We start from the raw sequence: 13681 nt of genomic DNA on the forward strand, positions 1-13681 counted from the left end.
TCTTGAATTTTCACATTTTCCTGCGTGTGCACCACAGCTCAGCCTAAAAGGTATTTTTGTTTGTCTGTTTTGGTCTAATCTGATACCAGGAAAGCTTCTGCTCTTCTTCAAGACCCAGCCTGCACATGGCCACTTCTCTGGGTGCTACCAAATCACCACCATTGCCCCCGCCCCCTCGCCCAAGCACTGGCTGCTCTTTCCTCCACCAGGACTTCTGCGCCTATTATGGCTTGAACCCGCTCTGTCCTGCAATTCTTATGGATTTGCACTCCCTTTACCAGAATTGAGCTTCCTGGGGGCTGGGACAGGTTTTGTCTTGCCAGAGTCTTGCACGATACCTAGCAATAAATGTTGGCTGAACAACTTGGGTTAGATTTTACTTAGCAACTGTCCCTGGGGCAGTGGAGTTTATTTACCGTGACACTAAAAATTGACCCCGATCACATCTGTTGGTTCTCACTGGAGGGCCATTTTTGGTCATCTTAGGTCTTTGGACAGAAATAGAACCGTAGTATGAAGTAGAATAACTATTGGAACTGGCACCAAGCCCCAGAGGTGCAACAGTAAAAAGAAGTGGCATACATTCTTTTCCACCTCCAAATTTCCAGCACTTCAGGTAAACTCAACCCTTTTCCTGGGGTAGGGGGACTGGAGGGGGGCTCGGTTTGCCCCTCCTCCTCTGCCAAGTCAAGTCTCCTATTTACAGCTGTCCAGTAACTACAGGTGACAAGGCGGGTTCCTTGGCAGGTCCTTGGCCACCTCTCCGGCCTCATCTCCACCGCTCACTACCTTCACTCGCCCCTCCCGCAGCGCTAAATCTCTTCTGGTTTCTTCACACATACAGGGTAGCATCTTTATCTTCGTTCTCCCCTTGGCATAAAATGATCTTCCCTGCCAGGAGCGCCTGGGTGGTACTGTCAGTTAAGTATCCAATTGTTGGTTTCAGCTCAGGTCGTGATCTCACGGTCCTGGGATTGAACCCCCCCCCCCCCCCCCCGCCGGCAGGCTCTGCATTCAGCTTGGAGTCTGCTTGAGATTCTCTCTCTCTCTTCCTCTGCCCCTCACGCTCGTGCTCTCAAATAAATAGATAGATCTTTTAAAAAATGACCGTCCTTGTCTTCTTCACTTTGCTAATTGGTGTACAATTTATAAACAATAAAGCTGACTATTTTGAAAAAGAGTACAGTCATGCTCACATATGGAGAGCTACATCACTCCCCAAATCACTGCACCCCATGCTTCTGTGCAATCAATCCTCTCTGTCCACCTCCAACTCCTGGCCACCATTTATCTCTTTTCTGTCCTTATAATTTTGCCTTTTCTAGAATGTCTTATAAACGGAATCATAAAGTTGTCTAGGCTTTTCCGTCTGGCTTCCTTCACTTGGCATACTGCTTTGGAGATTCACTGATATTGCTGTGTGCCTCAGTGGTTTACTCCTTTTTGTTGCTGAATAGTATTCAATTGTATTTCTTTTCCCATTTTTAAGACTCAGTCTAGGGTCACTTTCTCCGGAAAGTCTTCTCTGATGCCAGGGTTATGTGTGGAGTCTGCCTTCCCACAGCATCCCAGACTCACCCTCAATACACACAACACATTGTGCATTGATCATTTATTGATGTGTTTGTTCCTGGCTAGAATTAATTCCAGGAAGGACAAAGTATGTTTTTGTTATTCCCACACTCCTGACCCATAGCACAATGCACAACACCTAGCAGGTCCTCAGATGCAAGTATGAATGGCTCTCGCTGGAGGGAGGCAGCCTTAAATTCGGACTTTTGGACACTCTGAAAAATGAACTGCCACTTGATATGATTGCATGGGATTCTCTCAAGAGCCCTGTGAAGTTGGCACTGACAGAAACACACTTTACAAAGAAGGAAATTAAGGCTCTCCACTGAGCAGGAAGCCCGATGCCTGTTTGAACCTAAAGCCCACTCTAAAATACAGTGTGACAATGATATTCTTCTGCAACTTGTATGCTTTAGGACTAGCAATCTGTGTTTTGAGAGCAAATGTCCATCTCCTTTAGCCTGTTCTCTCGAGCCAGCTGAAAAATAAAGATAGTGTTCTGTTGGCTAAAAACAAAGCAGTTAGGCTAGGTCAAACAAAATGGCGGTCCAGTGGATTACTGGCTCTAAAGAACAGGCTAATTTGTTTCAGATGGCTGGAGTTGGCTGGAAAGCTGCAGGCAGCCATCACTGCCTGAACTAAACTGAGGCTGCAGCTGGATGGCACCTGGCCACACGAAGAGGGAAGTAATGAGGGGGAAGGGGCAGAAAACAGAAAAAAAGGGCTTTGACTTAACTGTCACTCAACCGGCTATCTCTCAGTTGGGAAAATTAATCTGACAAACCTCCCGTCCGAGGTCTGTAAATAACTAATATCGGTTCCCAGAAGGTGCGGGGCTTGAGGGTCCACACCAGGGAAGAGGAAGCAGGACAGGAGATCATTGGTGATGAAGCCTGAGTCTTCCTCTCCCTAATTCCACATGCAGTCCCTCACTCCCACAAAAGACTAGAAGGGAATTAAATTCAACTCACATGGGCCAGTCGATCAAATCTGGCAAAGAGCTCGTTGAGCATCCGGACCAGCTCCTGGGCGGACAAGGTCGTGGAGAGGTTGGTAAATCCTTTAACATCTGCAAAAAGAATACTAGACAACAGGGGAGGGACAGGGTGAGGAGAAAGCATATTAATATTTTACTCCATCCTGGAAGACATCAACACCATCCAAATAACCAGCCGTGGTCTGAGATTCTAGTTCTCCCTGCCATGGGAGTCAGGAGGAATGTGTCAGTATTTAACAAATATCTCAGCAGACAGAGTTCACCCAGGGGTTCAGGAAGGGCAAGGGGGCAAGGGAAAGCCCTTCTTCCTGTGCAGGGCCAATGGAGTGTGGGCAATGCAAACAACCCCAAAGGGAATTTGTCACTATGAACAGATCAATTTGTGGAAAGCAACATGAAGCTTTATGAATTACCTGTTTTCACAGTGAACAACAATGCAGATGCTGTGAACATAGCGTGAAATGGACACAGGAGAACAAAGAATAAAAAAAAAAAAATCTCATTATCTCCAGCAAATGACATACCTAAAATTGCAGGCAAATAGAAAGTGGCATTTTTCAAAAATTATGGGAATAGGTAGCAGAGCTGGGAGACTCAGGCAGAATAGTTCATTGCCTAAAACTCTCACACTGACTAAGGATTTAAGTGAGGTCAGGCCCTTAGCTCTGCATATGTTAGGCATAAAGGATGAGGAAAGTAAGGGAAGGGGGTAGTCCTTGAAAGCCCTCTAAAAGCAAGGCATTGTATGAGCACTGCCTTAGTTCATCCACCCAGCGAGTATGTAGGAATGCCACTCCACCGTGAAGATGAGCAAACTGGGGCTCAGAGACGCAAGGAGACATGCCTAACAGTCCCCTCGTAATACGTGGCAGAGTTGGGGTTGTCCACTTAAACTGTAGGGCACTGCCTCCCCACCCCACCTCTCCGCACCAGCTCAGGGACCCAGGCAAGAGCAGAGGTCCCTCTGTGTGGAGCAAAAAGAAGCCTCGTGCCCTGCTGGTAGGAATGCAAACTGGTGCAGCCACTGTGGAAAACAGGATGGAGTCCTCAAAAAATTAAATGATCCAGTAATTCCACTACTGGGTAATTATCCAAAGAATATGAAAACATTAATTTGAAAAAATTATTATTTTTGCAGTATTATTTACAATAACCAAAATATGGAAGCAGCCCAAGTGTCCATCAGTCGATGACTGGATAAAGATGTGGTATATATACGCAATAGAACATTGTTCAGCCTTTAAAAAGAGCAAAATCTTGCCATTTGCAATGACATGGATGGAGCTAGAAATGCTAAGTGAAATATGTCAGTCAGAGAAAGACCAATACCATATGATCTCACTCATATGTTGAATTTAAGAAACAAACAAACAAAAAAATGAGCAAAGGGGAAAAGAGAGAGACAAACCAAGAAACAGACTCTTAACCATAGAGAACAAACTGGTGGTCACCAGAGGGGAGGTGGGTGGGCGATGGGGGAAATAGGTGAAGGGGATTCAGAGTGCATTTACTGTGATGAGCCCTGAATCATGTATAGAATTATTGAATCACTATATTGTATACCTGACACTAATATAACACTGTGTGTTAACTATATCGGAATTAAAATTAAAAAAAGAAGAAGAACATAAAAAAGAGCAGAGGCACTTTTCATATTGTATCATCTTTGAAGCTAGGATACCATCTTAGCAGTGTTTCAAACTTTTCATTTTTATTTTTCTTAGTGTTGCATAAAGTAATGGCGAGTCTTACAATCAGTGTAACTTAGTTTGAATGCGATAGGTTAATTAGCCAGAAGACATTGTGGAATGTGTGTTGACTTACGTTGGTTACTAACCTCAGTATTCAGTGGTTCTTAAATTTATCTCCATTATAGACCCTTTTAAGAATCTGACAGAGGCTATGAATTCTCTCTCCTAAAAATGCACGAGTATTCACAATTTTGTACTTCATTTCAAGGCATTTGCACCTTCCCTGAAGCCCATTTGTGGACCGATTAGGAATCAGGCCCCGGTTTAAAAAAAACAGCAACAACTATTGCATGAATTAATTATGTAATGCCTTCATTATTTTAACAAATATTTGTGCATCTACCATGTGTCTAGCTACACATTGTACTAGGAAGTTGGATTAAATGATAAAAAAGATGCAGTGCGTATCCTCAAGATGCTCACAGTGTAGGGACTGAGGTAGGCCAGTCAAGGAGAAAGACAGAAACAACACAGGAGATGACTACAGCAGCCCCCTCCTTACCCAAGGATGGTGGGTGGGGCAGGAGGATCCATTCTAAGACCCCCCAGGGGATTCCTAAACCTGCAGATAGTACTGAATTCTATAGAGACTATTTTTTTCCCCCATACATGCATACCTATGATAGAGCTTAATTTCTTTAAAAAAAAAGTTTAATTTCTAAATTAGGCACAGCAAGAGATTAACAACAATAGTAATAAAATAGAACAATTGTAGCAATATACCGTAAAGTTATGTGAATGTGGTCTCTCTGAAAACATCTGTACCCACTGTTCTTGTGATGAGAGATGATAAAATGCCCACGTAATGAGATGAAGCGAGGGGTGAGTGACGGCATGACCCAGGCACTGCACTCCAGTGTGAAGCTACCGTTTACCTTCTGACATTAAGTCAGAGGCGGGTCATCTGCTTCTGGACTGCAGTTAACCGTGGGAAACTGCAACCACGGATAACAGGGGGACCGCTGTACTCTGACAGAAGGACACACTGGGGGATGACCAGTCACAGGGGATCAAGAGTTTCCCGATGCAACAAAGTCTCAGCTGAGTTTTGAAGGACCCATGTGTCTAGACAGATGGTAAAGTGAGTAGGATGGGGGGGTCTGAGCAGAGCAATCGGCACCTCTTAGGGTCTGGTGGAAGTGGGGCAAATGTACCGAAGCTCTGTAAGAATTCAGGGGCAGCTGGTCAGAGGGTAGCACTGAGCAATGGGGTGGGGAAAAGAAGAGGGGAGACAGAGAGTGTGTGTGAGTTAGAGATGTGGAGCAGGGCAATGTTGGCAATGGGCTGGTAAGCCAGGTTCAAGAATACAGACTTTGTCCTGAAAGTGATGGAAAGCCAGTGATGGGGTTTAAGCATGGGCCTGATGCCTTTAGATTTCTAGTGTATACAGTTTCCTCCGGGCAAGTCACTACACGGTCACTGTCCTGTGTTCTGGTGGCACAGCATCCGCCAAGTGCATAGGACCAAGTGCATAGGATTTGAGTCTGGACAGATCAGAGTTCAGAGCCCAGCTCACCACTTACGAATACCAGGACTTCGGGTAACTTCCCGAATTTCTCTAAGCCTTTGATTTGCGAGCAGGAGATAATTCTAGTATCTGTCTCATTGGTGAGTAGCAAATGCTTAGCACAGTACTTGGCATAGTAAGTGTTCCGTAAGTGTGTTAGCTCTTTTCATTATTCTACAAAAATGTACTAGAACTGAATGATTGCATTTGAGAGAGAACGAGAGGAGAGAGGTATCAGAGGAGAAAGTAATTAGATCATTCGTTACCTGCAGCTGAAAGAATTCCTGACTTGACACAAACGGGAATAAGAGGAGCAGCAACATTTACAGAGGAGCTACTGTGGACTGTCCTAAGTTCCACATGTATTAACTCGTTCGTTCCTCATAACATTCCATGAGGTGGGACCTACTGTGACCATCTCCATTTTACAGATAAGGACATGGAGACCTGAGTAACTTGCCCATGGACACGAAAAGCTAGGATTTGAACCAGGCAGCCTGGCTCTGGAATCTGTACTCTTTATCACTCTGGTGTGCTACCTCTGAAGTAAGGATGGTCATTGCCATGGCAGGTGTAAGTGGAAGGGCCCATAGATCATCTAGTCCAACCCATTCACCCAAAACTATTGATATCTATCTGTCTATTCCAAGGACGGTCCATTCATTCATTCATTCAACAGCTAATTAATGGAATGCCTACTTGTGCCAGGCGGTGGAATGACAGTGGTGAGCAGAAAGAACCATCGCAGCCCTTATGGGGCATCAACCTATTGAAAAAAAATGGATTTGTAGAAACCAAAGGTCAAAAAAGTTTCAGATGTGCTCAGTGATCCAATATCATCAAATCTCTTGTGATCTTCTGAACACACCGTACTTCATGCAACAGCATCTGAACATGATGTACCTGCTCCCTGGCATAGTTCTCTTTCCTGCTGCTACCTATGAAACTCCTACTTGTCCTCCAAGAACCCACTCCTACGTAGAGACCCTGCTTTTATAGGGAATTCTCCCAAGCACAGCTAGTCATTCCTACTCCAGCTTTCTACCCAGCCTGTGGCCCCTCTGTCATGACACTTAACACTCGACAACACAATCATTGAAGACTAAGTGTGCTCCACCTATTAACTAAAAGACAGGAAGAAAGTCACTTCTGTATCCCAACTGCCTAGCACACGGTGGCCTCTTGACCTGCTTCCTGAACTGAATCAACAGAAATCTTCAGAATGAAGTCTTTTTCTTCTCAGAATGTGGTCAAAGGCCCCCACTGGCATCTCCTGGGATCTGGTCAGAAACGCAGAATCTCAGGCCCCACCCCAGACTCATTGGATCAGAATCCGCTTTAAAAGGAGCCCTTAGCCATATGCACCCCAATGTTCAGAGCAGCAATGTCTGCAATAGCCAAACTGTGGAAAGAGCCGAGATGCCCTTCAACAGATGAATGGATAAAGAAGATGTGGTCCATATATACAATGGAATATTACTCAGCCATCAGAAAGGATGAATACCCAACTTTTACATCCACATGGATGGGACTGGAGGAGATTATGCTCAGTGAAATAAGTCAAGCTGAGAAAGTCAATTATCATGCGGTTTCACTTATTTGTGGAACATAAGGAATAGCTTGGAGGACATTAGGAGAAGGAAGGGAAAAATGAAGGGGGGGGATCAGAGGGAGAGATGAACCATGAGAGACTATGGACCCCGGGAAACAAACTGAGGGTTTTAGAGGGGAGCGGGCTGGGGGGATGGGTCAGCCTGGTGATGGGTATTAAGGAGGGCATATACTTTATAGAGCACTGGGTATTATATGAAAACAATGAATCATGGATCACTACATCAAAAACTAATGATGTACTGTATGGTGACTAACATAATAAAATTAAATTAAATTTTTAAAAAAGGAGCCCTTAGGGGTGCCTGGGTGGCTCAGTTGGTTAAGTGTCTGCCTTCGGCTCAGGTCATGATCCCAGGGTCCTGGGATCAAGCCCTGAGTTGGGCTCCCTGCTCAGCAGGGAGTCTCTTCTGCCTCTGCCCTCCCCCCCCACCACTCCTGCGTGCTCGCTCTCTCTCTGAAATAGATAAATGAAATCCTTAAAAAAAAAATAAAGGAGCCTCTAGTGATTCATGTGCACATTCAAGATGAGGAGCACCTGTTTAAGTCATAGTTATGCAATGAGAGTTTGTTGACTAAAAGAGGAAAACAGAAACCAGGGCTCTGGCCTCTCTGCATTGCTCATTCTACTACCCCCCATGTGGTGAGCTCCAGGTCAGGTCTCTTGATTCTAGGTATGAACTTGGAACCTTCCATGATAATCATCTTGGAGTGTATTCATTTAGGAATGTACTGAAGAGGCCATGTTAATTTTCAAATCTAATTTGCTTATGTATGTTGTTTATTTGGCTAAAAATAAGTGTTGTTACCTAATAGCTGTTCTGCAAATGGAGAGACTTCAAGGAAGGCTTAGCACGGTTCTAAAGAATCGTTAGGAACATGGGCCCTGGGTAGACTCTTCTTCCTAAACTGCGTGTCCTTGGAAAGTTTATTTAGCCTCTCTGAGCTTCCATTTTCTTGATAATAAAGAAGAGATCACTGAAGCAACTCTGTACCATTACCTACAAGTGGGTAACTTTTAAATCACAACATAGTTCTTGATAAGTGGAGGATATGTAACTCCTTGGGGAAATTTTTGGGAGTCAGAGAGCGTTTAATAGATTGTCATGCAGATAGGTCTCAAAAGCCAACAGGTTCTCTGGGCCCATTCACTTGCATTTTGCTTGTACATGAAACTCTGGTCTACATGGCCAATGTGGTGGCTACCCATGTGGACAGGGCTGACTGGAGAGATCAGCCAGCCCAGAAAGCGAGTAGACTGAGTAAGCCTCTAAAATTGAGGATTTTCTGATCCCCGATGAAGGTTCACTGAACTATCTAACACTGGGAGAGGTAAAGACAAATCTGCCTCCTGAGTAGATCCAAACTGTGCGCCAGCAAGTGTGCCAATGGCGTGGGGCTGGGCGAGAGGAAGGGGAAGGGAGCTCTGGGAGAGAAGCGAACCATCCTCCAAATCCATGTTCCCCTGTCACTAGGAAAGGCCGCTGAGCTAGGGATTCTGTTTTCTTCTCATGTCTGGGTAGGGCCATGGGATCATGGGTCTCATCAATGCAATCTGAACAGAAGCGATATGTGTTATCTCTGGGCCAAGGTGGTGAAGAAGCAGGTGTGCCTTTTCTACCCTTTTTTCCTCCAAGAGCCAAATGCCAAAATCCCTGAGTTCAGGGGAGGACACAGATATAAAACTCAGGGGCCTCTGTCCCTGAGTCACCCGCTGACCAGGAACATCAGCAGTGGGCAGTTGTGTGAAAAAATGTTATTGAATTTAAATCAATGCAATTGAGAAGTGATTTGTTAGAGCAGACAGTATTACTCTGAATAATGTAAGCGTCTTAAATATATGGGAAAAAATAGGAGAAATAAAGAGAATTGGGCGGGGGGGGGGTGTACTAGAAGCCCAAAAGGCTTCCAGTAAAACATCAAGTGGCCAAGTAGGTCTCCAGAGAGAATCCAGGGAAGTCTCAGATGCACAGAGCTGAAATCAACATGAGAATCCAAATTGTCCATTGCAAACAGTGCAGCTTTTAGATTAGGAAAATGAGGTCCCAAAAGATGAAATGATGCAGCCAAAGTCTAGCAGTAGAAGTGGCTCAGAGAATGTGTTCTGGAATGAGAAGCCTAATCCATTGGCTCCCAGTCCCCTGGGCACAGGAAGGGCCGCGTGCACGCCTTACCAGACACACTGAACCGACATGCGGATGCCTATATACACAACAGGAGGCCAAGAATCGTAGGAAATATAATCAAGAGTCAGACATTTACAGCAGACTGTTTTTAGGGAAGGGTCACAAAACAACAGACAATAATATAAGCAACAGAGAAGAAAGAATGAACTAGGTGGGTTGCCCTGAAGAGATAGACACAGGATTGGAAATAATTTTAAAAACGTTCCCTCCACTGCAGTGGGTGTGCTCTAGGGGCTGGGGAACAGGGCAGAGCAGCCGGTCTGGCTTTGTTCTCAGACATGGGCTAAGGACCATCCTCCTCTGCTTTTCTCATCTCTGGTCTTATTTTAGTAACTAGCAACCTTGCAGTGGCTGGAGGGACCCCACCACCCCTCCCAGAATTCCATTTCCCTATACCAGAGGGAGCGGTGGGCATCCCGCCCACCACCCCCCTCCCCCCGCCCCGCCTCTGTGATGGCCAGAGAGGCCCAATGTGGCAGCAGGGGTCTGCAGACTCTGCTGTTAGGAACGGCTTCTTTGCCGTGGGCTGAGGCCGTTGAGAAATGCAGGGCAGCAAACCCAATTCTAATTTAGTGCAGTGTGCACTTCTGCAAGAGGGTCCGTCTCAAGCTTAAGAACTCCGTTTAATGGTTTAAAATAAATGGGTGAGGTGGGGAGGGCAGAAGTCACTTTAGTTGTTCTCGACTAAGGGAAGCACTGAAAACTGATCGGTGCGGAAAGAAAGCCAAACATGTCATTTATTGAACTTAAGGCTCCCGAGTATGTTGTTGTGGGTGTGCAGGCTTGTTTATTTTTTCCTTTTTTTTTTCTTTATTAAGGGTAATTCTCCTCCCCCACCATCACTTTTTCCATGGTGACAGGCACTTTCATAATACTCTTCTCATATCTACATAACTATATATCTCATATAATAATGATAATCATCAATATCAGAGAATATCATCATATATACATAAAATATATGGTATATATTATATAGAGATACAGATATAGACAGATATAGCTTAGTGTTCAGCCTTCACTCGTACTAATCCCTCAGTGTAGGATTCCTTTTCTTTGATATTTTTCACTAAGTGGACTCAATTTCCAATAAGGCAAATAAGAATCATCTCTTGTAGGAAGGTTTCTTTTATCACCCCACCCCCCTCTCTAGGTGTTCCTCTTTTTACGATCCATTTGCACCCTTTGCTTACTGTAAAAATAGAATCCCACAATATATTATAATTATAGATGCTTCCCTGAGCCTGTTGTCTACAGTTGGTATTGATGAGTTCCCATTACGGATGGGACCAATTCATGGATCTTGGGACTATCTTTTATGGGAGTGGCTATTTGACAAAAGGCTGCTTTGCAAACCCAGGCATCTAAACCAGTGTAGCTCTATTCTTGGACAAAACTCTGATAATGATCTCTACGAATATGTCTGCTGGGTTAGAACCATGCTTTCCACTGGACTTCCTTTCAAATGAGTGTCCCAGCATGCCAGGTGAATGCCCAGAGAGGCTGGTAAGAAGGAAAAGCTGTTCTTCCCTCTGACCAATGTCAAGAAGAAGGGAACCAAGAGGGTACACTGGTGTTTTAGAGCTATTTAACATATAAACTTTTCTCCGTTTGGGAATTTTCACTCTACGGTATTTAGTGGGAAGGAGATATAATTCTACTGTACAAGCTGAAAAGGTCAGATATCTGCTTTCCAGGCACTTTTCTTTTTTTTAACATTCTTAGTTTATTAATCCTCTCATGAAAAATCTGCTCTTCTGGTGAGTGCCTGCGCTAAGCCAATCAGACACATCTGCCCGAGTTAACTCGCAGCGCAAAGAGGGGAACAGGGAGTGGGGGCAAGGAAGAGTCAGCTACTCCAGATCCTGGGGGACTGCAGGAGGAATCCAAGAGGTAGCAGCTGTGCTGGGGAAGGCGACAGAGTTGGTAGCACAAGCAGGGGATTCTTCAGAAACAGTGGAGGCAGCATACTCACTGGCCTAGTGTTCTGCTGTGATTCTAGCCCATTTGCTGAGCCTGCCTCTCCATCCTTCCCCAATTACTCTGTGAGCCACTACTCAGCCTTTCTACAGACTTCTTTTAAATCAACCAGGGTTAGGTTGTTTTTGCTTATAATTAGGAAACATGTCTGAAACCATCTACAATATGCCCAATGCTCTGCTATATGCTTATCCCTATATTCTACGCTTTATATGTATCTTCACTCCCATCATCTCCATCAACCCTGCAAGGTGGTTATTAAAATGCCCGTTTTACAGAGAAGGGCCCTAAGATTCAGCTATGTAAATTGTCCAAGGTCACACACAAGGAAGAAGTAGAATTGGAATTTTAAAACTGCCCTGCCTCATCAAGGAGCCCCCACCTCTAATTTTTCGGTACATACCATATTGTCCAGGGTAGTGCTCGGCAGAGAGGGGCACTGATGGATGGATGGATGGGTGAAGGACGGATGAGTGGATGGGTGGGAAGGGTGGGTGGGTGCAGAGGTGGTAGATGGCTGGATGAGTGGGTGGTGGGTGGATGGATGGATGAGTGGGTGGGTAGTTGGGTAGACGGGTGAATGGATGGGTGGGTGGATAGTTGGGTAGGTGGGTTGGTGGATGGAAGAATGGGTGGGTGGGTAGTTGAGTGGATGGGTGGATGGATGGATGGATGGTTGGCCAAAAATACGTTCACAAAAGAAAAATCAGCTGTAATCCTTTTTTATATTGTTTTGAAGAAAGTTATAAGGGATATAAGGAGAGGAGCTATGTGATCACTCCTGAGGTCTCTAGATCACATCTTGGAATTATTTTTTTCAATCATAATGTAAAAGACTTTTGCTTTTCCACTCAAAATATAAAGGCAGGCAAGCCAATATAATTGCATTTCTCTGACATTCTTCTTGAGCCTCACTTTGGAAAGGAACTCTATGATGAATAATCACAGGTTAATGAATTAATCAACCAAATAAAGAAAGGCTTTGACATTCAGGCAGACAGAAGTGATGAGAGCAGCGAGGTGCACACCCAGATCACGCACGGAGCCGGGGTGCGGGGTGGGGGGGAGGGTGCCGTGGTTCTCACCTGACGTTCTCGTAGCGGTGGATGTAGATCCGATGGAACTGGTGCTGCAAGTGCTCGTCTTCAACATTGGTCATGTCGTTGATCATTTCCAGGACGACAAAGCGGGGGAGCACAGAGAGCACGAGCCGCTCCTGGAACAAAACAATGGAGAGGGACAGGCTTGTTAGGCTGACCAGCAAGTCTGAGACCCTGTCTCCATCACTGATAGTCGAGTAGTATTAGGTGAGCTTGGTCATGTCTGTGCCTTAGTTTCCTAATTTGGCAAATAGCAATAAAATCATCTACTTCCCAGACTTGTTGTGAGCATTCCATGAAATAAAACGTGCGATAGGCCTGGCATGACTTCCTTCCCTCCTCTCTGCTCCCCTTAACTCTGCTCCCATGCAAAGGGCTTTATCAGTGAAGTGCCCACGGAGCTTCATACGATGAGGCTTCTCCGCTCTTGAAAGCTGTCTCATCATGAGACTGAGAAGCGTGGTTCTTGCAAATGACCCTGCATCATGTCCATTTTGTCTTCATTATCACAATTTTCCAGCTTCCTGGGTGTCCGTGGCCCTGCTCATGCATCCCTGCTGCATGGGAGCAGGTGCTAATCACGGCTTTGAGGGGCACTGAGTGCCTGAAAATAGGAGAAGTTCAGTAAATGCTTCCTAAACAAATGCTGAACACACAGATGGCAGAGACTTAAGCCTATGGTTCCTCGCCCTCACTGGAACTTGGATCATGATTCATCCATTTATTCATTCAGTTACCATGTCAAGGAGAAGGTGCCATGTGACAGGTGCAGGGCTGGGCGTGGAGAATTGGCAGAAAACCAAAACAGGCATGGCACTCGCCTCTGGAGAGCCAGTGTTCTAGAGCTAATAAACGGATCCTGGAAGAGATGAAGAGGAGCTGGTGGCTACTTTAGCTGAGTGCCTCAGTGGTTTACTCCTTTGTCCATTGCAAACGGCTAGTGAAGGACTCCACCCGGTGACTGAAGCAGGGAGCTA

The 13681-nt window shown here is 45.2% G+C and overlaps 1 protein-coding gene across 3 annotated transcripts in view; it reads right to left on the minus strand.

Moving 5' to 3' along the window:
• Positions 1 to 13681, minus strand: part of ADCY8 (adenylate cyclase 8) — a 228624-nt gene that overhangs the window by 129568 nt on the left and 85375 nt on the right. For all 3 annotated transcript variants that reach the window (XM_027615225.2, XM_027615216.2, XM_027615207.2), the window contains exons 3-4: positions 12690 to 12820; positions 2544 to 2655 (exon numbers count right to left, since the gene is read on the minus strand). In XM_027615225.2, coding sequence (XP_027471026.1) covers positions 2544 to 2655; positions 12690 to 12820 — 243 coding nt within the window. The remainder of the gene's footprint in view (positions 1 to 2543; positions 2656 to 12689; positions 12821 to 13681) is intronic.

This window comes from Zalophus californianus, chromosome 4 (assembly GCF_009762305.2).
Source record: "Zalophus californianus isolate mZalCal1 chromosome 4, mZalCal1.pri.v2, whole genome shotgun sequence".
NCBI classification, from domain to species: Eukaryota; Metazoa; Chordata; class Mammalia; order Carnivora; family Otariidae; genus Zalophus; species Zalophus californianus.